This window comes from Rhinoderma darwinii, chromosome 5 (genome assembly GCF_050947455.1).
Source record: "Rhinoderma darwinii isolate aRhiDar2 chromosome 5, aRhiDar2.hap1, whole genome shotgun sequence".
Lineage (NCBI taxonomy): Eukaryota > Metazoa > Chordata > Amphibia > Anura > Rhinodermatidae > Rhinoderma > Rhinoderma darwinii.
In genome coordinates, this window is record NC_134691.1 from 335,945,894 (window position 1) to 335,970,626 (window position 24,733).

A 24,733-nucleotide genomic window follows, 5' to 3' on the forward strand; every position below is an offset into this window, starting at 1 on the left:
CAGATTTGCCATAGATTTGGCAAATCTTCCAAAAGGTCGGATAAGTGCTTGGGACTTTGAGGGTAATCTGTCATCGTTTGCTACTAACTATATTGATCTAGCATGGAGATAATAGGAGCATACACTTAGGCTATTCGCAACGATTAGCTGAATATAAAGTATGTATTGAGGTTGTCGGAACAACTCCACGGTTATTGTGATGTCTATATATCCTTTAAGATATTTTTCTGAAGGTATAGCTTATCTGAATGAATCTGAGGGAGACTTCTATAAGCTATTTTCTATGACCAGACTGATAGTTTTATGTATTGTTTAACACTATTTTAACATTACTTAATCTATGTCCCGCATTCTCAACCTGTGATACTTCTACCCCAAGTGGTACACACCATGTCTCCAAAGGGTACTCACACAGTGGTATGCTATGCTTTTTATATCAAAACAGTATATGATCATAGACTTAGGGGTACTTTTACATAATTTATTTGAGATGGGGTTGCTTGGCTAAAAACCTGAGTGTCAGGATTTAAACCCAGAAACTACTGTGTCCCAGGCAGTGGCTCTTCTCATTGAGCAATTTATGGTGCTACTGAACAGCTTCACTGCTCAGTTTGGTGTCTGGCTTCTTTTTCTTGCCTCTTGACTTTCCTTGCCTTGATTCCGTGATTAGTCTCACCTTTTTTCTCCTATTTAAGCCTGGCCCTTGCACATCCTCCTTGCCCCAGACTATTAAGCTTCCTGCCTGTTTCTTGCTCTAGAATCTGTAGTTGCTCATTTATGTACTGAACTTGGACTGTTTCCTGACCCCGTCTCTGCCTCACCCTAAAACCTGTTGCAGCTTTTCTGTGTACCGAACTTGGACTGTTTCCTGACCACGTCTTTTCCTTACCCTAAAACTTGTTGCCGATTATCTGTGTACCGAACCTGGACTGTTACTTGACTACTCTTGCTATTAGCATCCTCCTGCCTGATCGTTTAAACCACTGGACTTCGAATCTGCTACAGACTTTGACACAAAGTCTACAATGTCCAGGATCAATATGAAGATCACCATACCAATGTAGGGCAGACCTCCAAGCATCAAGTAATTGATGTTAGATTGTGTCTCCCAAACACCAAAACATTCTTGTTTTGCTTATCATTCAAGAGGTTTCCCCAAAGGGACCTATGAAAGAAGAAGTTTTTGTAATAACCTAACTTAACCTAAAACATATGCTTAGCTTTTAATATTGTCACAGTGCGCTCTTGGTCTATACTTTAGTGTTTTTAGACTTTGCAAAGGCATTTGACACTGTCCCCCATAGACGCCTAATGGGTAAATTAAGGACTATAGGTTTAGAAAATATAGTTTGTAATTGGATTGAGAATTGGCTCAAGGACCGTATCCAGAGGGTTGTGGTCAATGATTCCTTCTCTGAATGGTCCCCGGTTATAAGTGGTGTACCCCAGGGTTCAGTGCTGGGACCACTATTATTCAACTTATTTATTAATGATATAGAGGAAGGGATTAATAGCACTATTTCTATTTTTGCAGATGACACCAAGCTATGTAATATAGTTCAGACTATGGAAGATGTTCATGAATTACAGGCAGATTTAAACAAACTAAGTGTTTGGGCGTCCACTTGGCAAATGAAGTTTAATGTAGATAAATGTAAAGTTATGCATCTTGGTACCAACAACCTGCATGCATCATATGTCCTAGGGGGCGCTACACTGGCGGATTCACTTGTTGAGAAGGATCTGGGTGTACTTGTAAATCATAAACTCAATAACAGCATGCAGTGTCAATCAGCTGCTTCAAAGGCCAGCAGGATATTGTCGTGTATTAAAAGAGGCATGGACTCGCGGGACAGGGATGTAATAATGCCACTTTACAAAGCATTAGTGAGGCCTCATCTAGAATATGCAGTTCAGTTCTGGGCTCCAGTTCATAGAAAGGATGCCCTGGAGTTGGAAAAAATACAAAGAAGAGCAACGAAGCTAATAAGGGGCATGGAGAATTTAAGTTATGAGGAAAGATTGAAAGAATTAAACCTATTTAGCCTTGAAAAAAGAAGACTAAGGGGGGACATGATTAACTTATATAAATATATTAATGGCACATACAAAAAATATGGTGAAATCCTGTTCCTTGTAAAACCCCCTCAAAAAACAAGGGGGCACTCCCTCCGTCTGGAGAAAAAAAGGTTCAAGCTGCAGAGGCGACAAGGCTTCTTTACAGTGAGAACTGTGAATTTATGGAATAGCCTACCTCAGGAGCTGGTCACAGCAGGGACAGTAGATGGCTTTAAAAAAGGGTTAGATAATTTCCTAGAACAAAAAAATATTAGCTCCTATGTGTAGAAATTTTTCCTTCCCTTTTCCCTTCCCTTGGTTGAACTTGATGGACATGTGTCTTTTTTCAGCCGTACTAACTATGTAACTATGTAACTATGTAACTTTCTGGACCATGCATCAAAATGCGTGTTCGTGAACCGCAAAGTCATTTCTCTGTAGTAAATAACTCAACAATCACCAAGAATGCTTACGAAAGGAATCTGAAATTATAAATCTAACCTGGTTATAATTTATACTGCCTAACATTTTCTTGGAGATATTCTCTGCTGGGAGGTAAATGGTGGAGAAAAGTGATGTGACATTGGCATACTGTAATTAACGAATCACCATTCATTTATGCGAGATGGAATATACAGCTGTAGAAGGTTGGCAATACAAGAAAGAAAAGACCTAAGGAAAGTGGATAATGTAGCAATTTTTTTAAAATTTATTTTGGATTTGGTTTGTAGAATCCAAATGATCAGAGACAATGGTTTTCCTTGATGAAAATTTGTGCTGATAGTTATTGGCAGTTTCAGACTGTTCCGTGGGCCCACCAGAAGAAATTATTCTGCGGGTCCATCCTCCATGTATACAGAACATGTCCACTTATAATTGTATCATAATTATTGTTGCTATCATTGTACACACAGGACATATCATCTATAAGGTCTAATGGGTTATATGTGAATCATCCCAAAAGAAATAGACCCTAGTGGTAAGTGATCAGCTCCAAAGTCAACTCCAAATGCATTGACCTACAAGGTGGGCCTGTACTCTGAGATAATACAAATGTTACATTTGCAGTGGGATGCAAGTATTACGTGAGACTGTGGAAAATGCACAGACCATAGCTCTATTTTGTAAGGGGAAAATAAATAATTCCTGGAATTTTTCATTTATTTATTAGTAACTTCATTAATTTTATTTACTATTTTTTAGTCTACTATAGGACTTTACTATACTTCTATATTGCAGTTTAATATGTCTGTCAGTCTAAAACTGCCTTTGGCAGGGCCTAATAAGCATACCTTTGATGGCAGACATTTGTAAGGCCCCCGGCTGCCATGGAACCAATCGGCACCCTCCAATCGCATCACTGAAGTGCAAATTGTATGAAAACGGTAGCCCCCTCCCTCTGAAGGCAATATTGACTGAGGCATCTAAGGGGTCAAATGGGCAAGATCGAGGATAAGGGTATGTGCACACGATAAGGGTATGTGCACACGACCAATTTTCAGGCGTAATGGAGGCGTTTTATGCCTCGAATAACGCCTGAAAAGACGGCTCCAATACGTCGGCAAACATCTGCCCTCTGCTTGCAATGGGTTTTACAATATTCTGTACAGACGAGCTGTCATTTTACGCGTTGCTGTCAAAATACGACGCGTAAAATGACGGCTTGTCAAAATAAGTGCAGGACACTTCTTGGGACGTTTTTGGAGCTGTTTTCTCATAGACTCCAATGAAAACAGCTCCAAAAACGGCCGAAAAAACGCAGCGAAAATGAAGCGAAATACGCGAGTGGCTCAAAAAACGTCTGAAAATCAGGGGCTGTTTTCCTTTGAAAACAGCTCCGTATTTTGAGACCTTTTTGACTCTGCGTGTGAACATACCCTAACAGCTCCTGAATTTCGGACGTAATTGCATGTACTCACGTTTTGCGGGGCGTCTTTTACTGACGTAATTTGGAGCTGTTCTTCATTGGAGTCAATGAAAAACGGCTCCAATTACGTCCCAAGAAGTGTCCTGCACTTCTTTTGACGAGGCTATAATTTTACGTGCCGTCTTTTGACAGCGACGCGTAAAATGACAGGTCGTCGGCACAGTACATCGTAAAGACCATTGAAAGTAATGGGCAGATGTTTGCCGACGTATTGGAGCCGTTTTTTCAGACGTAATTCGTCTGAAAATAGGTTGTGTGAACCCAGCCTTACATTGATCCCGCACGTTAGAGTGGGATACTGGCTGTCTTTAGACAGACCAACACCTAATCTAGCCGGCACGGGACACGGCTTATGTCACAGTGCTGTGAAAAGGCGGCGCTTTGGCATAAGTACCCTTAATGACCTCCAAAAAAAGGCATATAGGTGGTCATTGAGGGGTCAATAAACTATGTCACAAAAAGATAAATGGAGAGTTGTTTCACATTAACTGGTTGCCAAGGAGAGCTAACAGAGGGAGAGGGGCTTACATACCCACAGACTTGTAGAGTCTGCGCTTTTTCACCTGGCAGAGATTTTAAGCCCAGGGCAGCTAATATGGCTGACAAGAAGTAGCTTCTCCTTGTTAAGGAAAATTAAGGTTGAAAATTCTAAAGTACAAATGAGTGAGCTTAAAATTGATTGAGTGTGCTCAGTTGGGGTTCAGTGGTTAGCACTGGTGTCCTGGGTTCAAATCCCACCAAAGTCAACATCTCCATAGATTTTGTATGTTCTCCCCTTCATTCCACATTCCAAAAACATACTAATAGACATGGGCTCAACTAGGAAAGACTGGGCCCCATAGCAAACTTTTGACTGCCCCCCCCTCGGTGTCACACAACCCCCCCTTGTAGATAGTGGCTTTTTTACAGCCCCCCTGTAGATAACGCCATTCATCCCCCCTGTAGATAACGCCAGACAGCCCCCCCTGTGGATAACGCCATACAGCCCCCCTGTAGATAACGCCATACAGCCCCCTCTGTAGATAATGCCATACAGCCCCCTCTGTAGATAACGCCATACAGCCCCCCCTGTAGATAACGCCATACAGCCCCCTCTGTAGATAACGCCATACAGACCCCTCTGTAGATAGAGCCATACAGCCCCCCCTTTAGAGAACACCATACAGCCCCCCCATTAGAGAACGCCATACAGCCCCCCATTAGAGAACACCATACAGCCCCCTGTAGATAACGCCATACAGCCCCCTCTGTTGATAACGCCATACAGCCCCCCTGTAGGTAACGCTATACAGCCCCCCCCTGTAGGTAACGCCATACAGAACCCCCTGTAGGTGACGCCATACAGCCCCTCTGTAGGTGACGCCATACAGCCCCCCTGTATGTAACGCCATACAGCCCCCTGTAGGTAACGCTATACAGCCCCCCTGTAGGTAACACTATACAGCCCCCCCTGTAGGTAACGCCATACAGAACCCCCTGTAGGTGACGCCATACAGCCCCTCTGTAGGTGACGCCATACAGCCCCCCTGTATGTAACGCCATGCAGCCCCCTGTAGGTAACGCTATACAGCCTCCCTGTAGGTAACGCTATACAGCCCCCCTGTAGGTAACGCTATACAGCCCCCCCTGTAGGTAACGCCATACAGAACCCCCTGTAGGTGACGCCATACAGCCCCTCTGTAGGTGACGCCATACAGCCCCCCTGTATGTAACGCCATACAGCCCCCTGTAGGTAACGCTATACAGCCCCCCTGTAGGTAACGCTATACAGCCCCCCATGTAGGTAACACTATACAGCCCCCCCTGTAGGTAACGCCATACAGAACCCCCCTGTAGGTAACGCTATAGAGCCCCCCCTGCAGGTAACGCCATACAGCCACAATCCCCCCAAAAAATCAGACCTATAGATTGTCCTACAGAAGACATGTATCCCCTCTCCACAGGATAGGGGATACATGTGTGATCGCTGGCAGCGATAGGGAGAACGGGGGACCGAAAGTCCCCCGAAGTTCTCCATGACTAACCTCTGACTTCCGGCGTCTGCGCATGCGCACAAGCGCGACCGGCGCTCCATTCATTTCTACGGAGCTGCCGACATAGACCCCGGAAGTCTGAGGTTTGTGATTATAGAACTTCAGTGGACTTTCGGTCCCCCGTTCTCCTTATCGCTGCCAGCGATCACACATGTATCCCCTATCCTGTGGATATCCTGTGGATAGGGGATACATGTCTTTTGTAGGAACAACCCCTTTAATGGCAGAGCGGGGAGATACCTCCCTGCTCTGCCATAGTGTTAAGTGGTGTCGCGCTATAGTAGCCATAGCGGCAGCTAGCGGAGCCTCCGGCCATGGTGGGGGCCCGTGCCGCGGGCCCCGTAGCAGCCGCTACGGCTGCTACAGCGGTAGTTACGCCACTGCTAATAGATTAATTGACTTTCTATGAAATGGTGCATAATAGATAGGGGAAATTAGATGGTGGGGTTCATTGGGTATAGGGACTAATGTGAGTGATGACAATCTATGTATAGTGCCGCAGAATATATTGGCGCTATGGAAGCAATGAGAAAGAAATCCAATTTTGAAGCTTAGATTTTTGGCTGTAGGTACAAATGACCTTAGACCTGCAGAATTCTCCCCACTACACGTGGGTTCCAATGACTGCAATGGACCGGTTGGGTAACATTCGGATTTCAGAGAATGATTTTATTTATGTGATACACAAGCTTTTATCTTAAGTTGATATTAAAAAAAGAAGGGGAGACGTTTTTAAATCTTGTTCCAACCATTCTTTGTGTTTTCCTGATATTCTCCACTTAGAGCCATCAAGGAATCCTGCAATAGAAGGGATTTGTCCAAGCGCTATACCAATTATGCACCAGCTGAAGCCAACGAATGATGACAGCGAAGCAGTTTGGAAGTTTGACCCATGGAGATCCTTGTTGTTTCAGCAATAGAGCCGATAGTTCAGCGAGAATGCCGAAACAGGAAACAAATAGGAGAATTGTCCAGACTGGAAACCACGTGGAGTGGTGAGAAGACTTCAGGACTTGATATGAAAATATTGTTGAATTGGTAGCTCCGAGTTACCCTTATACAGGACTGGCTGTAGTACCTGTTTTTGAAACTGATTTTTGCTCTGTATTGATTATATAAATTTAATTGACCCTTAAAGCAATGTATGGACAGTATTCTAGGATTTTGGGAAAACTTTGGTATTTGTTGATTCTCAGGTAAAGAAGTACTCAAGTTAGCCATGGACGGGCACAAATAAAGTGGAGATCTGCCTAAAATCTATGCTTTGACATGAGTGGGGGTCCATGAGTTTGGACCATTCAATTAGATTCCTAAACCAAAATGTGGGCTGTGACACTCTGTGAAGCACCTTGACCGCTTGGTAACTCAAGGGAGATTTGGTCAATGGATTACCGCTTTAAGCTTGTATACATCTGATGGATCTCCCAACTCATGGTACTGATTTCCAACAGGCAGAAATTATAATTTTTTTTCATCATTGATTAATGCTGCAGCTGATTTTTCTCAATAAACCAAATTATGTTTGGCCAGCTTTAGACAACAAATTCATAATCCGTAATTTTAGAGTGATTTTCTTTTTTTTCTTCTCTTGTATAAAAAAAGGTACATTTTACTTTAAAATGTACTTACCGTGCAAGGTGTCTGCATCCAGGGTTCCCCATCAATCTGCATAGGGAGAGACTTGCTGGTCCTTTGAATAAAGACAATGGAAATTGAGTAGATAACAAGGAGATAAATAAGATTTGTCTTTTTTCCTTTCCTCTGCTGGAGTTTATAAATTCACATTTTATCTCTATGTTTGGTGAGGGGGCGGGCCTCTTCCTGGTGTGATGTAATATATGTGTTGTGTGCTCTGAACCAATCAGGATCATCCCTGCTGCTCTCTTCTTATTTCACAGCATTTAGCCTCATGGACACACTAAAGGAGACATATTGAAGCTGCATCCCCTCTTCTCCCTCCTACCTGTCTTCGATTTACATTATTGCACTAGATGGATTCTTTGGGGACTGAGAAGGTTTCTGAACAAAAAACAGATTCTTTTTAGAAAATGGGAGGGTTACGTTTGTCTGCAATTTTTTTTTAAATTAATTAATTTTTGCGGCATGACTATATTAGTATATATATATATTTAAAAGATACATAAAATGGGGTTATCAATCTTTTTTTTTTCTTTTTTCGTTCGGGCCTGGGCAGAGAGTTGAGTGATGTATCAATAATGCATTATGGGAAAATTCCAAAAAGTTAAATGTCATTGTAACTACATTAAACCTATTTCTAAAACGATTTCTTATAGGATGGGTTTCAGTGGTACGCAGTTGGCCGATATTCAGCCCCAGGTATAATTTATGGTTAATTAAATACTATATACAAGCTTGTTATTATTCAAAAATAAATGTAATAATAATAATAGTAATAATAATCATACCTTATAACCACAGAAGAACATTGTGCGAGACGCCTTCCAGCACTTTTCAGGCCCGTGTAAATCTGTCCCATCTCCATCGCTCCTTCTAAACCAACCACCTCCAACAGTTGATCACTGAGGTCTAAAATAAAAATACACAACCATGAGTCTTTATGTATGTCATTAAAATGATTATTTCACCTCAATAATTCTTTTATATAAAAGCTTATCAAAAGTTAAAATTCTCAAAAGTCTAAATTTACATGAACGTATCAGGAAAAAAAAAAATAGCCTAAAACCTCCTTCAGACAGTTGATATCACTAGGGGAAAGCTGTGGCTAGCTACTCAAATGAATGACCTACTATGTATTACAGGGAGGGCCGGGTCTGTTGCCGGTAGAGCAGATCTTGATTGGCGGCTCTCTTATATGGCTCATAAAAAATCATTCCACGTAGGGGGACCTCCATGATGTCCATATCCCCCCAATAGAGTATATGGATAGGAGTTATGGTGAGGCAACCCCTTTTACAGCTGGTAGCAGAGAGTATGGGGCCCGTGTAGAGAGAGGTTCCAGCCGGTTTGGCTGCATTCTTTATTTTATTCTGTGGGGATCCTTTCCCAAGTCATAACGACAGTGGTGTGGACAATTTACCTAATGAACATGGAAAGGAAATGAGGGGCAAACAAGCACAAAGTTCTCCTGTCCCAGGCATCTAAGGGGGTAGTAGTTTTAAACAACACCAGGGACAAGGGGGCCCATGTTAATGTTAGCTGTGAAGCCCCATCCCCACTAAGTACACCCTGCCTCGGTCTTATCCTCCGAAGACTTTCAGCTCCATGTAAATCATGCATCTGTTTCCTACAATTCAGCCCCACTATGATGAGGCCCCGAATGACAAGTGATTCGCAGGAGGGATTGTATCTATTGTACCTTTTTGCAGACTATTTTTTTAAGGGAGACCATTGTGGAGGATTTGTGAATGAGTTTTTTGCAGGGTTTCACAGTCAATGAGTGGTTACAGTATGTGGGAATGTTTTCACAGCTCTGTGTCTCTTCTGCCCTCTTCCATAAACGGAGCTACTTCACGTGTCTCCTCACATTAGTGCTACGGGTAAACAAAGCGTGCTCTCATGAATGAGGACTGATGTCAGCACATTGTGAATGGCGCACACAGTGTATCTGACCCCTTTCACTCATTCTTGATCTTTAGATAAAAGTCACTAGGGAGATGGCCGGCCCCGTTCCTTGTATCGTTTCAGTTGCTCTGGGAAATTAAATGAGTTGTTTCTGAGGTTTTTTTTTTCATTCTCATTACCTACCCGAAATTGTGAGAAATTGTGAGAAAAGAAATAAATAAAAAAATAAATAAATAATAATAATAATATAATAGTTAATAAAAATATATAAAATAGTTAACAAAAGTTTTTTTAAGTAGTAATATTAACAATAATAGTTATAATAAAAACACCAATACCAATAATATTTTCTGTTATTGTTCTCTACCAGAGATATAATAATAATAATAATAATAATAATAATAATAAAAAATAATAAAATAAATAAAATAATGAAAAAATAGTCCTTACTCTAATAATTGTTTAAAATATTTTTATATGTTTGACAAAATAATAATAATAGTATATTATTAATAAAATACCAATACTATGGTAATTAACTATTAAAAATCTTAAAATCAAGTATAATAAAATAATAACACTTTTTGTAAAGATTTTTGTAACATAAATGTAAGACTAAAAAAATAACTAATATTGAAGACTAATATGGTAATTGATTACTAGAAATGATATTAAAAAATATAATTATATTAATAATAGTAATAATAATAAATACCAATAAAGAACACATATATTTTTTACATTAACTACCAGAAATATTATTATCATTTTTTTGTTCTATATAATTCTTTTTGTTATACATTTCTTTTAATAAAAATTAATTCTTGATTTTCCTCACTTTGCTATGGTATAGTGGATCATAATGAGCTCAAGATGCAGTTGTTATAAAGAGACATAAATAATGAGGTTTAGGTATAGGTTATGTGATATAATATTCATAATCAAATATAGTATAGGATAGTGTAATATAACCTAATACAATATAAACATAACGTTATGACCGTAAAATATCCTAAAAAAAAAAGTTCTATACTTTCGACTCAAATTGTCTTAGAAGCTTTATTAAGTCTTTTTTAAAAGCTATGTCCATCTCTGCAAACATTTTTTTTATTGCTTCAGTGTATCTAAAGTGGAAATTGACTTAGTCTTTATTTTAAGATCTCTTAAAATTTTGTGGATAGAGCTCCTATGCAGATCTTTTTGTCTCCAAGGTAACAGACTACAAACCAATACTGTGTAGTCTGATCCTGCAGTCCCACTTACTTCCATCTGTCCCCTACTTCTTGTTAACCAACACAATATACATTAGCAAGAAGTGGGGGACAGATGGTATAGAAAGTAACATACAGTAGGTCTACATGTTTTTTTAACCTTTTATTTAGCAAAATATTGCATTACACCAAAGAAAATGACAATACAAAATTACAGTTCATACAATGTCTACACCAATAAACAGCCCACCCACCCCCCATATTACAGATCCAATGTAGAAAAAAAAAAGCAAAACCTTCAGGTCAGTTCCATAGACCCCATAGCTTCTCCCGTTTGTGCAATTGATTGACCTATTAGATTTTATACTTTCATACTCTCTAATTTTTGAGACAATGCTCCTCCATTCCAAAATAAAAGAAGACTCTGCCATCCATTTTCTTGCATTTACTAATTTAGCAAGACGTAAAACTCTCAGAATAAGCCGAATTAAGGTTTGGGAGAACTTCGCCATTGAAAGATCAGCGGTGCAATTCAGAAGCGCTAATTGTGCAGTTTGGGGGTATCTCACGATCAAGCTTGATTGCCACTTCTTGAAATATCAGACTTGACAGGATTTGCTTGTAGCCTGTTACCATGGAGACATATAGGTCTGCATATGAGCTGTATACACAAAACTGTAGGAGAACGTTAGTGAAAGTTTCTTAATTTAATTTTATATTTTATACATTGGAGCAATAAAACATGGTTGTAAAGGGGGACATAGCCTTTAAAGAGGCTCTGTCACCACATTATATGTGCCCTATCTCTTACATAATGTGGTTGGCGCTGTAATGTAGATCACAGCAGTGGTTTTTATTGATGACCTATTTGAGATTTATGCTAATGACTTTCTTAATAGACAACTGGGCGTGTTTTTACTTTTTGACCAAGTGGGCGTTGTGGAGAGAAGTGTATGGCACTGACCAATCAGTGACCAATCAGCGTCATACACTTCTGTCCATTCATGTACTCACACAAAACGTTACCAAAGTGTCGGGATTGTGAATAGGCATCGCGTCCTGGCTGGTAGTGATGTCTATTCACTCTCAAGACACTTCAGTAACGTTAATGTGTGACTAAGTGACAGCACATAGTGATCTAGCAAGATCACTATGTGCTGAGTACATGAATGGGGAGAAGTGTATGACGCTGATCGGTCACTGATTGGTCAGCGTCATACACTTATCTCCACAATACCCACTTGGTCAAAAAGTAAAACACACCCAGTTGTCTATTAAGAAAGTCATTAGCATAAATCTTAAATAGGTCATAACTCCGTCAAAATTGATCGTTTTTCTAAATAAAAACCACTGCTGTAATCTACATTAGAGTGGCAATCACATTATATACAAGATGGGGCACTTATAATGTGGTGACAGCCTCTTTAAATAAAATAACATTTTTTATTTTTTTAAATGAACGTGATATATAAACATTCCTACACAATCATATGCTCAGAGTAGTTGTCATTTCCTTTTCTTCACTTCTCATTATGCACATGCAAAAAAACATATTACGGCTTTACGCAACCTCTACTGAGCCGTAATATGGCACCCATAAAAGTCCATGGGGCCAGAGTCTGTATGCCTCCGATATCATATAAAGGTATATGAAGGTTTACATATGGAATCCGACAGAAAAAAAAGTGCCATGTTTCATTAGATGCCGCATTATGGAGGTGTTCTCGCCCTGAAACTTTGCTTGTGGGGGGGGGGGGGAATCTCTGAAATACAGTGCTGTAAGGCAGCACCATGTGGCAGCACACAGAGTGACACTAACTTTGTAGTATGGAGCCACAGGTACACTCCAGTGCCTCCTTACATGCTTTGTACATAGTATGAGGACTCAATGGCATTACCCACTAGGGGAAGGGGGGGGGGGGGTAATAGGCACAGGAGAAAGCTCCTCCCAGGCCAAACATAATGTGAAATCAGTGCTCAATCCTGAAACATGACATTTTTTGGTGTGACTTAGCCGTGGCCAATATGAACAGTGACGGGGATTGCTCACGAGTGCAGTGTCCCTTTAATATATTACAACACGTGGGAGATAATTGAAACCAGTCAGCTGTAAAAACTGATTTTTTTTATTAAAAGGGAGATTATGCATGGGTGACTAATTTGAAATCTTGGGATAGAAGGAGAATATTGAAAGCCTCCGTTTAATGCACTTAACAATGAATATTCTAACAATTTCTAAGTGAACAATCTAAACTCAATTTGATATAATACAAATATATGACGTTGTACTCGCACATAGGCACATCTGTCATTGACAATACACGCTCACTCCCAGCTGGACAGTTTCATAATGAAATGAATCAATTTGTCTAAATTTTATGCAGATTTAAGTATCTGTGGTGGAGGCTCGGATGAATGTTTTTTTATTTTTTTGTCAGCGTGTAACTGAAGATATTTTGCCCTGCCGACAATTTACATGCAAATTAGTGTTTCTCCGGACAGCTTCATAGAAACAAGAGACTGACAAAGTTTCAACACTGAAGACAATGCCCAAAGTTTAGATCTAAAGTTTATATTACAAGCAACTTGGTTTTCAAATCATATTTAAAGGGAAAGCACCATTTAGAAGTTAAAATCTACATTAAATCTTGAGTAATAGCTGCTTTATTTATGTTTAATGGATTTATATTTTTCTTGTCTGTTCACATCTAAAGCTAAATTTGGAATTCTGCCTTACTAGAGAGCAGAGCAGTGTAGGAGCTTAAATGAAAAGATAGTGGTCTGCAAACACTGCTTCAAAGAGTTGGCCCAACAGGTAAACCTGTATCCATATTCCCTCCTAGCGCACGTGGACATCATAGAGGGGGATCCCCTACTCTATGAGCCAATGCAGAGAGCCGCTAACAAACATCAGCTCTCGAATACCTTCCAACCGTCACATTTTTTGCGAGACTGTCCCGCGAATGCGTATCAACATGGGTGAATCAGGGCGGGGCTTTAAAGCAAAAATGGGGATGCAAATGTTGGGTGGTATGCATATATACATTCCCCATCTTAGACATATATGGCATATCCACAGGAAATACTAAAAATGTCTGACTGACTGACTGCAGAATTTAGGTGGAGACTAGTGGAGAGAGGGTGGTGCGTGCGCGCAACTCTCTCCATTCTGAGTTACAGAAAAAGCTTGGCTGTTTCCATAACAACCATACAACAGAATAGAGAGAGCAGTGCACACGTCTGACCCTCTCTCCACTAGTCTCCACCTGAATTCTGAGGTCAGTTCTAGATATAGGTGCGGGTCCCAGAGCTGATTGCCCTGACGCCTTCTCCCGACTAAGAATCACCTCTGCAGAATTTGCAACACAAACATCTTCGGCTTCTCACTTTTCTAGGACCTTCACACCCTCTACAAAAACCTCACAATTTATAGTGCCCTAGATTGAAATAATGCCCCCTCGGTGCCACACACTATAATAGTACGACTCTTTAGGCCCCACACAGCAATATTGCAACACACAGCCCCCTGTAGATAGTGCCACACACAGCCCCATGTAGAAAGTGCAACAAAAAGCCCCCTGTAGCTAGTGCCTCACACAGCCTCATGTAGATAGTACCACACACAGCTCTCTGTAGATAGTGCCACACACAGCCCCCCACTTTGAAGATAGTGCCACACAGCCCCGCTCTTATAGATAGTGCCACACAGCCCCCCTGTTGTAGATAGTGCCACAGAGCTCCTTCTCTTGTAGATAGTGCCACACAGCCCCCCTTGTAGGTAGTGCCACACAGCCCCCCTCTTGTAGACAGTGCAACACAGCCCCCACCTTGTACATAGTGCCACACAGCCCCCCTCTTGTAGAAAGTGCCACACACAGCCCCCAATGTAGACAGTGCCACACAGCCCCCCTCTTGTAGATAGTGCCACACAACCCCCCTCTTGTAGATAGTGCCACACAGCCCCCCTCTTGTAGATAGTGCCACACAGCCCCATTTCCTGTAGATCATGCCACACACAGCCCCCCTTGTAGGTAGTGCCACACAGCGCCCCTCTTGTAGATAGTGCCACACAGCCCCCCATGTAGGTAGTGCCACACAGCCCCCCTCTTGCAAACAGTGCAACACAGCCCCCCATTCTTGTAGATAGTGCCACACAGCCCCCCTCATGTAGATAGTGCCTCACTCAGCCCCCCACTGTAGACAGTGCCACACAGCCCCCACTGTAGCAGTGCCACACAGCCCCCACTGTAGATAGTGCCACACAGCCCCCCCCACTGTAGATAATGGCACACAGCCCCCCTCTTGTAGAAAATGTCACACACAGCCCCCCACTGTAGAAAGTGCCACACAGCCCCCCTCTTATAGAAAGTGCCACACACAGTATCCCATTGTAGACAGTGCCACACAGCCCCCCCCCCACTGTAGATAGTGCCAAACAGCCCCACCTTGTACATAGTGCCACACAGCCCCCTCTTGTAGAAAGTGTCACACACAGCTCCCCACTGTAGTCAGTGCCACACAGCCCCCCTCTTGTAGATAGCACCACCCAGCACCCCTCTTGTAGATAGTGCCACACAGCCCCCTCTCCTGTAGATAGTGCCACACAGCCCCCCTTGTAGGTAGTGCCACACAGCCCCCCTCTTGTAGACAGCGCAACACTGCCCCCATTCTTGTAGATAGTGCCACACAGCCCCCCTCATGTAGATAGTGCCTCACTCAGCCCCCCACTGTAGACAGTGCCACACAGCCCCCACTGTAGATAGTGCCACACAGCCCCCCACTGTAGATAGTGCCACACAGCCCACCTTGTACATAGTGCCACATAGCCCCACAAACCAATTTTTACTTACCTAGTCCCATTCCCGCAACGGACGGAGCTGCTCAGAGACTGGACCCTTGCGTAGGCCCACGTGATGCAGTGATATCACGCCGGCCTGAACATGGATTCTTCACAGCGCCTTATAAGCTGCAGGCCTAGCGTGGCCTGCAGCCTATAGTGTTCAGTTGTACATGCATCCTGAGGACACAGATATTGAATGTGGCATGAGGGGGTCCGTGCCGCCCGGCCCATAAATGTTATGTGCCAAGTGGCCCTGCCTACAAGAGTAAGTAGCGGGGCTGGGAGATAATGTCTCTCCACTCCGCTGCAGGATAAAAGTAGTTCGCTACCTGGGCCCACTGGAGGATCCTCCGATCTTCCGGTGGGCCAGTCAGATGCTGCACACCACCGCTCAATTCAATGTAGGATTTACAGGGCCATTCTCTTGATCATTGGTGGTCCCAGCAGTCGGACGCCCAGCGATCAGATAATTATCACCTCTCTTGTGAATAGGTGATAAATGCTTTGGATGGGATTACCACTTTAAAGTGAATGTCCATCCTAGCAGATCATTCGTTTTTGCTCAGCCAATTAATAGAAATTGTTAAAACGAAAATAATCAAGAATGTCAGAAGATGCATCACAAATTGATCAAAATGGCGCACCAGGCATGATAAACTTGGCACAACTCTCTAGACATGTTAGATGCCTTCCTCTTTTTCGCACCACCTGGGAGCTGTCAGACATACAGAACAAGGTAAAATGTTGTCATATGGACCTTTAAAATATTTGGCTCATTCTATGACTGCTCTTAATCACATCTCTTTTCTGGACACTTTTCAAAACTGTTGAGGAAGACGTAAAGTTGTGTCTTAAGCGCACAATAAATATGGACCACGCCATACACTTCACTTTTTGATACATTTTCTTAGTCAATTTTCAATCTATATTGAATGGAACAGGTAGAAATCTCCTCTGTCAGATCCCGCTATTATATTTGATCAGATTCATAATGAGACCACTTTACTGCACAGGGCCCCGGCTACTGCTCATAATGCCCCTACTGCCCATAAAATGCCCAATTTATTTTCTGCTTCATAAACTGGGAGAACTTAGTAACCAAATGACAAGAGGGCAAGGCTCTGGCTCTGAGTGCTGGACATTAAGTCCACAGCTGTTTCAGGTTCACCTCATAAGTCTTAATGAAGTATAATTAATCATGCAGTGAAAAGTCTCATAATATTTAGCAAGGAACCCAAACAAGATTCTTTTCTGTTTCTTTATTTTCCTTGTGGACTTTTAATGCACATAAAAAGGACTTGTGAAAACATTTCCCGCATGTGTTAGCAGTATGTCATCATATACTTGGAAAAAATAGTCAGCCTGATTTTCTATTCAAGTGAAAGAGAAGTTAAATAAATACTGATTAATTAATAGGATGTTTTAAGGGGTTGTCTGGATTCAAAAGCCCATTTTCAAATACCCTATAAGAGCATTCTGAGGTAATAGAAGGGGGTATATCATTTGTAGCCTAAGAGTGGCTACAAACAGAGTATCTCTCTGGAGGACCTGCCATGTCCATGCTTTAAACGGACAACCCATTAATTAAAATGTACACCATGTAATGCTTAATTTCTCCTGTGGTGGCACTACAGGGAAAGTGAACATTCACTGCCCGCTTCCCCATAGATTACAGCTGATCGCTCGGGGTCTCAGCAGTAGGAAACCATGTGATCAGCTTATTGCCGGAAGACCTTTCTAACAGAAATGGATTGTCCATATGGACAACTTCTTAAATTTTCAGTTTTACAATCTGCCCACTCGCAGCCATCGTCCTGGCTTATCCATTCTTTGTCAGTTAGGTGTCAACCTTGGGAATGATCATTTTTATAACATACCCAAGAGTTGCATAAAGTTCCCAAAATTGTTTTCTGTCTATGGTAAACTTTAGTCTCATCGGTTAGGTCACATGTCTGACAACAGAGTGGAGCTATTCCGCTGTCTGGTCCAAACAAAACCAACAAAATTTTGAGCAAATATTGAAAGCAGCAATGGCAAAAACTTTCTTATTTGTCCTTTATAGGGGTTGTCCAGGGCTTTGTGTTGTATTCAAGTGAATGGAGCTGGGATACAATACCAGACACAGCCCATGGACAGGATCAGACACCTTTTATTTTCTAATCCTGGGCCATCCTTTTGAAAGCTTTAATAAACTAAAAGCAAAAACTGTTTGTGGGTGGAGGAGAGTATATTAAATAGTTAGCTTCCAGCCATGTAATAATGGAGAAGACATCATAAAATAACTTGTAATCAATACAAGAAAAGTAAAGAAAAGTATGTACTAAATGACTCAACTTTTTATTAACAAAAACATTTGTTAAAAGGTGGAATTTCACTTTAATTCCCGTTTTCATAAATGGCCAGCAGATAGCCCTAGGGAAATCTTCCAATCTTCTACATTAAACTGGCCACAAAGGGGACAATTGATCCCCCACCCAACTGGTTGTTGAATATTGTTCTCTTATAGGACCCAAGTTATTAAAGGGCAAAACACAATGCGATAACGGTCTACAATCATTCTTAATAATTGTATCTCATGAATTTTTTTGGTCCAATAAGCTGACTACACATGGTTAATAATTACTGTTCCCAGCTCCAATAACCATATATACACCTCTCATTTGTGTACAACCCTCATAAACATCTAATGTTATTTTTCTTTGTAATGATATCTGCTCCATTTATTTGGTGGCCTTTGCTTTTATGTCCCTGTTTTTGCAGAACAAAAGCCGATCCTGTAAAAAAGAGTCTAAGATTGGAAAAAAAAAGTTCTCTGTTTTTATCAAATTTGATTGCTGCAGCTGTTCTCGGTTTCTGTATTTTACAAACAGGCTTATTCACTGCATTTTGGCTAAAGGCCAGAGGACCATTAGAACATGCTGTTCGAAAACCCTCTATTCAGTTACGGATACTGAAATATGTTTAAGACCAGTGAGGGTCATCTGCAGCTACGACTTGTGTAAAAGGATGAATTTTAATGTGTTACAGGTTCACACCACCATCAAAGAGCTTAGGATCGAAACAATGACTATAATATCACAGCCTCATACCTGTGGTTCAACCCAAAATCATTAATTAAAACGGTTGTCTGCCATAGACAACCCATATTCATATGAGTAGAGGAAGGGTCCCTTGCTTGGTACCCCCACTCTATTAGTAAGAGTGTAGAGCGGCTACAAAGAGTGTCTCTCGCTCTGGAGGACCAGACACGTTCATGCATTACTCGGACAGCTCACTAATTTTAATGGGAACTGTGTAATACTTTATTTCCCCTGTGGAGGAGCTGCAGGGGAATTGAACACTTACTGCTAGGTTCCCCCATCGTTTACAGCGAATTGTTAGGGTTCATAATAGGGCAAATGGAAAGGGGTTGTCTTGTTTTCAATAGTATCACTAAGGTTCTAACTACTAACTAGTCATAGTCCCTTCACTGTCACGAGCATTACTAAGAGTCAATCCTGAAAGGTTCATTTGGAACACACTTTAGAGCCAATTACTTGCTGTTAGGGTCTTTTTCTTATGGGATAATGCATAAATAACCTATTAAACTGCAGCGAGTGACTGGGCACTGTACTGTGCAAGGGAATCCTTGAATCGGATGGAGCATTAAACCAAATCTGCTACTCCTTTTATTCTCAGGATCATTGGGGGTCCTAGAAGTCGGACCCGCACCAATCATAAATGAATGGCATATCTTAGCGATAGGATGCGAAAACTCCTTTAAGGTCATTTGACATGAGAGCCATCCTTAAAAAACCCTAAGATAATTAACCAATAAAATGTATTTCTTTTAAATATTCATTTATTTTTCGTTATTTTAGTATTTGTTATGTTTTTCTTTTCCTTGTAATTTATTTTATGCCTTTTCATTACACTATATAATTATTTTTTAGAATTTTTTTTATATGCTTTATTTTTAAACAGACCTCCACCCAAAAAAACATCGTTTTTGCTTTCCCCTTACGACAGCCTTTGACTACAAAGTAAGAAAGTTTTTTGCTTTTCTTGTGTTACTTTCCGTTCTCTGTAGAACTCAAACAGGGAAACACAAGCGAGTCAGGAAACAATAAAACAACATCCAGTACTTAAATCTCTCCAACCATTTAGCAAATAGTAGAAGAAGAAAATATTGATAACAGGAAGTTTCCCTTTATTCAAATATAACGTTGAAATGTTTAATCAGACAATAATGGGATTCAGGATGTGGTTAGATGGACAATAGCTTTAATCCTTCCATGCGCTATTCTTGGAAATAACTACACAGTGTCCAATGTATTTTAGACTTTTGGCTTCGTTGCTATAGAACTTGCGGTAACTTTATAAAGTACAAGTCTTTTTCTAATAATTGTAGGACACGGGGGAAACTAACAATACTTTTTTTTATCTTTGGGGGATATATTTACACTTATGGCTTCTCAATAGGGCTTCATTATAGCCGATGACAAAACTCTAAATTAATATCTTGTCCTAAATGCTAATCACACAAAAAAAAATCACACAAAAACAAAAACAAAAAAAGGATAGATATTATAACAATGCCAAGGCTAAAAATATCGGTAATTTGAAATATTGCTATATAAATAGTGGACAATAAACATGTCATATATTTGCACAGTGAAAATATCTCGGCAAACAACTGGGCAAGAGCTGTTATTTAGAAAAGTACTTTATCAATATCCTGGTGTTGAAAGGCGCATTATTATACATTTCAAGAAGCTTTTTGATTGTAGGCCAACTTCCAAAAAACCCACAATTAATATAATGAAATTTGCAGCTTTTGTTAAGACAAGATAACGACTAACTGAGGCAGAAAGACTTGTAGTGCTTCAAGTCCACGAGACGTTTCAACACATTTCCGTAACATTAAAAAAAAAATCACTATACACAATACAAATTGTTTATTGAATCCCTTGAGGACTGGGCCAATTTTACCCTCCAGGCCATTCATTTTTTTAATTTTTTTTTTACCGCTTTGCATTCTGAAGGTCATAACTTTTTTTTATGTAGTTTGATGTAGCTGTGTGAGGCTTTGTATTTTTGCAGGTTAAATCGAACTTTATTTATGTTCCATTTTTTGGTACATATGCATTAGGCCTGATTCACACGAACGTGTTAAATGTCCGTGGGACGGCCGTTGAAACAGCAGCCGTGCCACAGACCTATGTAATTCAATGTGGCCGTTCACACAGCCGTTGTTTCAACGGACCTGTGAAGGTTCCGTGCACAAATAGGACACATCCTATCTTTTCACGCATCCCTCCATAGACTCTCAACTATGGTGGATACGTGACATCGCGTCCCGCAGCGCTGAGCACGGATGCACCTCGGACGTGTAAAACTGCAGTTTTTCATGTCCGCGATGTGCAGCACTCGTGTAAATCAGGCCTTAGTGTTTAATTGACCAAAATTGAAATTTTGCCAAAAATGCTGAAAAAAACTTTTTTTATTTTTACATTTTTTACACCAATGATTCATGGTGTTATAATACAGGTTGTTACAGTCGTGAGGATACCAAATATGTCTATATTGTTTTATGTCTTGGGACTTAAATTTCATAAAGCTTATTTATATTTAAAAAAAATGCGCGTTTATGTTACGCTTTTTTTTATACACATTTTTTCGTTTACTATTTACTATATTTTGTAACTTTTTATTTTTTCATTATAATGCACTGGCTTATATTTATATGATAGCATATTCAGATATATACTTATAGTACACAAACAGTTGTTAGGGCAAACCTAAGTATGGTCCAACAACAGGGAATAGGGTCAAACAGCCCTGGGTACTTCAATTGACCCTAAGCTGTCTGCCCATACAGGGTTTGGGCCCAGATGGAGTCATAGGAATTGAGGTGTTGTTACATAATTGGAGTATTCCTACTTTGACGTGCCAATTGTACATACCCAATGATCTTATTGGTGCGGTCAAGGAGCCAGGAATTATGTTGATGCCCTAAAGATAAGAGTTCAGAGTTTTCGGTGGTGAGGCAATGACCTCAAGACTTAAATTAATTGAAGTTATGAAACCTATGAGCATCGGTGTCATAAACAGGACAGAGGGTCCTCTGGGTTGCTACAGAATTTGGGTTAGGGATAAACTATGGTGTAGAGCCTAAGGAAACCTTGTCTTCACCGTTAACCCCACATGGAGACATGGGCTTTGCTATAGGGTACTCCTCAGGTCATGGTCCTTGGAGTGGTCTCCTACTGCAACAGCCGTCTAAACCGAGTCATATGTAGCATGCAGGTCAGGACAGACAATATACTATCACATGTTAGGTAACGGGCAAGAATCAGTAGTGGTGAACCACAAGTGTCACCAGAACAAGTCGGGTCACAACAGCATACATCAAACCAGGTCAATGAAAGCCAATTTCTTTATTTCGCAGGCATAGTATGATGAGGTGAGGCAGAATATCCAAAAATTCCTATATCTAGAAATATCCAATTATGACTATATATAGAAATATTAAGTTAACTCTTTGGATTACTACCAGAGCCTACATTTCTGTCAGGAACACAAAATGGAAAAATATGAGTGCCTGCCCAAAGTGCAAACAGTCCGAGGCCAACATGTTGAGGTCCAAAAGTCTCGGTTCAAGGTCACGTCTTTTACAGAAATCAATATATATATGTATGCGGGCATGGGTGTATATAGAGGAGACCCGATAGTAATAACTACAATGGGGCTGTCTAAAAGTACTAGATTACACTACCACCTATCAGGAGGGCCCAAAACACATTCTTCTACTCATACTTTGTAAGAGAAACGGTTGGCAGAAGCCCCATGTGATCTGGTCTCCTCATTGGTTGGCTAATGATGGCTTATATTTATTGGTGATTTTTAGATTTCAATTAAAAATGCTTTTTAACCCATTGTTGCATTTGGAGGTGAAAGAACGTCATCCTCAGGGGATATTTCTCACATATATGTTTGTTCTGGTAATGGCTCGGGTGTAGCCACTGTGCTCACGCGATCAATGGGGAGGGTGACTGTGATTGATGTCAATCCCCGTAAACAGGAAACATTATAGCACAAATGCTTAACCCTTCAGCACCAAACAGAGTGGGTTCCTTTTGGCTCTTCCAAATTAATAAAAAAAAAATATTCTGATACAGAGCTCCAAATCTCCTGCTTCCCTTCAGATAGCCATAGTGATAAACTTTTGGCAACCTGCAGTCACCACTAGGGGGAGTTTAGGAGCGTACTGCATACTGATTTATTATTACGTTCAACGTATGAACAGTCTTGAGTAAGCTCCTAAGCTCCCCCTAGTGGTGGATGCAGGAACACAGAATTATATCTTTGCACTCTATGTCTATACAGGGGTTTGGAGATCTATAACAAACAAAAAAATAGGAACTCTGACTGCTATAAAGACATATTAAGAAATTATTCAATACAGAATTTTGGAACTATGTAGATTAAAAAGAGCAAAAGGTGTTCCAGGGTGGGCATTGACTTTAACAGGCTTATAGAACAGATAGCAAAGACACATAGGCCACATTTCTTGGCAATTTGGAATTCTTTTTTATCTATATTATCCAAAAATATAGGAGATCTTAGAAATGCTTAAAATCGATTGAGATATTGTGAAATTCTTCCAAAAATACAGGTGCACTAATAAAGTGTTGGTCTTGAATTACAGCGCTCACATTCTGCACGGCAACTTTTTGAGCAGGAAAATGCACTTCCATAAAAATGTACAACAAGAACATCTGTGTTGAGGAACTGGCATGGCTCACACCTCCAGTGCCAGGTGCAAAGGAAATATCTGTAGAGTCTGGGTAATTCTTCACTGCTGCCATCTGCTCTACAAGCAAATCTCTTTTACTCTCCTCTCTTCACTGCCCATTGGAATATTTTGGAAGCACTAGAAAGCGGAGACACTTCATTATTAGCTTTAGACTTTACTTGCCATATTATTTAATTTTTTTTTTTAAGGTGATGGGAAATATTTATTCATGTCACCTGTTATACAGCGAGGTGAAAAGAGGCAGAATAAATATTTTTAGAATGATATTAAAAAGACTAAATTTAAATGCAAAAATTATAATTCATTTATTGAAAAGAAAAAATTTCAGCACCGGAGGTTTCCTTCTAGTCTTCCTTGTTTTTATTAATTTTTTTAATAAATATTTTTGTAGAATTTTTCAATTTGTTTTTCAATCATAAAATGATGAAATATGAATTATTAAATAAATATGTTACTGTAATAAATATATTGTCATATACCAGCAGTTTGTCAAAAGAGAAAACAAAATTGAAGGGGCTCATTTAAAAAAAATCAGAATAGGCTCCTCCTTATTCTGGTTCATACCCCCGCCCACATAGGACAAAAAGACGTAGCAGTTTTTCCTCCCTTTCTTCCCCTTCAGGTGACAAATGCAGCATCTCCTTCCTTGGTGTCTATAAAGAGGGATGAGTGGTGTACAAGGAAGAAAGGTGGCCCCATTGCAGAGATGAAAATAGCCCCCCCCCCCCCAATTATGATTTGGTTTGACCAACCGGGACAGAAGACCCTGGTGTTCTTTCCTCCACACTCTTTTGTTAACCATTGGGCAAGTTAATCACCCCCTTGCTAATAATGCCGGTGTTCTGGAGAAGTCCTACACAGGTTCTACCCACGCAGTAGCAAAGGTTATGGGATAATACCAACCAAGGGCACCTGTTGCCAGGGTCCATTAGCAGCCTCTGTGGTGTGAATGCCATTGCTGAGAGTCATATGCAGGTCAACGGTTCTTATAGGCAAGAGGAATTGGCTGCCTGAGCCGGGGTCACCACTTCCAAGGTCTCCATAGCAGCTGACTCTATGGCAAGTATGTTGTGCCTATTATAATTGATCAGGGCCATTGGTATTAAACCAAATGTCCAGAGATCTGAATCATCCCTTGGCTGAACTTGATGGACATGTGTCTTTTTTCAGCCGTACAAACTATGTAACTATGTAAGGTGGTCTCTATGTATTCCAAGCTATTTTCCTCCAATCCTCGGTGTCCCAGTGATCTGCATACAATTTCCACACTCCCTTTCCTTTATACACAGTGATCTGTAACTGCACTGCCACCCAGATTGCTGC

The 24,733-nt window shown here is 40.7% G+C and overlaps 1 protein-coding gene across 1 annotated transcript in view; it reads right to left on the reverse strand.

The window, feature by feature from the left end:
* DGKB (diacylglycerol kinase beta) overlaps positions 1–24,733 on the reverse strand; it is a 396,795-nt gene that overhangs the window by 25,637 nt on the left and 346,425 nt on the right. The window contains exons 25-26 of the mRNA XM_075827771.1: positions 8,445–8,565; positions 7,648–7,708 (exon numbers count right to left, since the gene is read on the reverse strand). Of these exons, the coding sequence (XP_075683886.1) occupies positions 7,648–7,708; positions 8,445–8,565 (182 nt within the window). The remainder of the gene's footprint in view (positions 1–7,647; positions 7,709–8,444; positions 8,566–24,733) is intronic.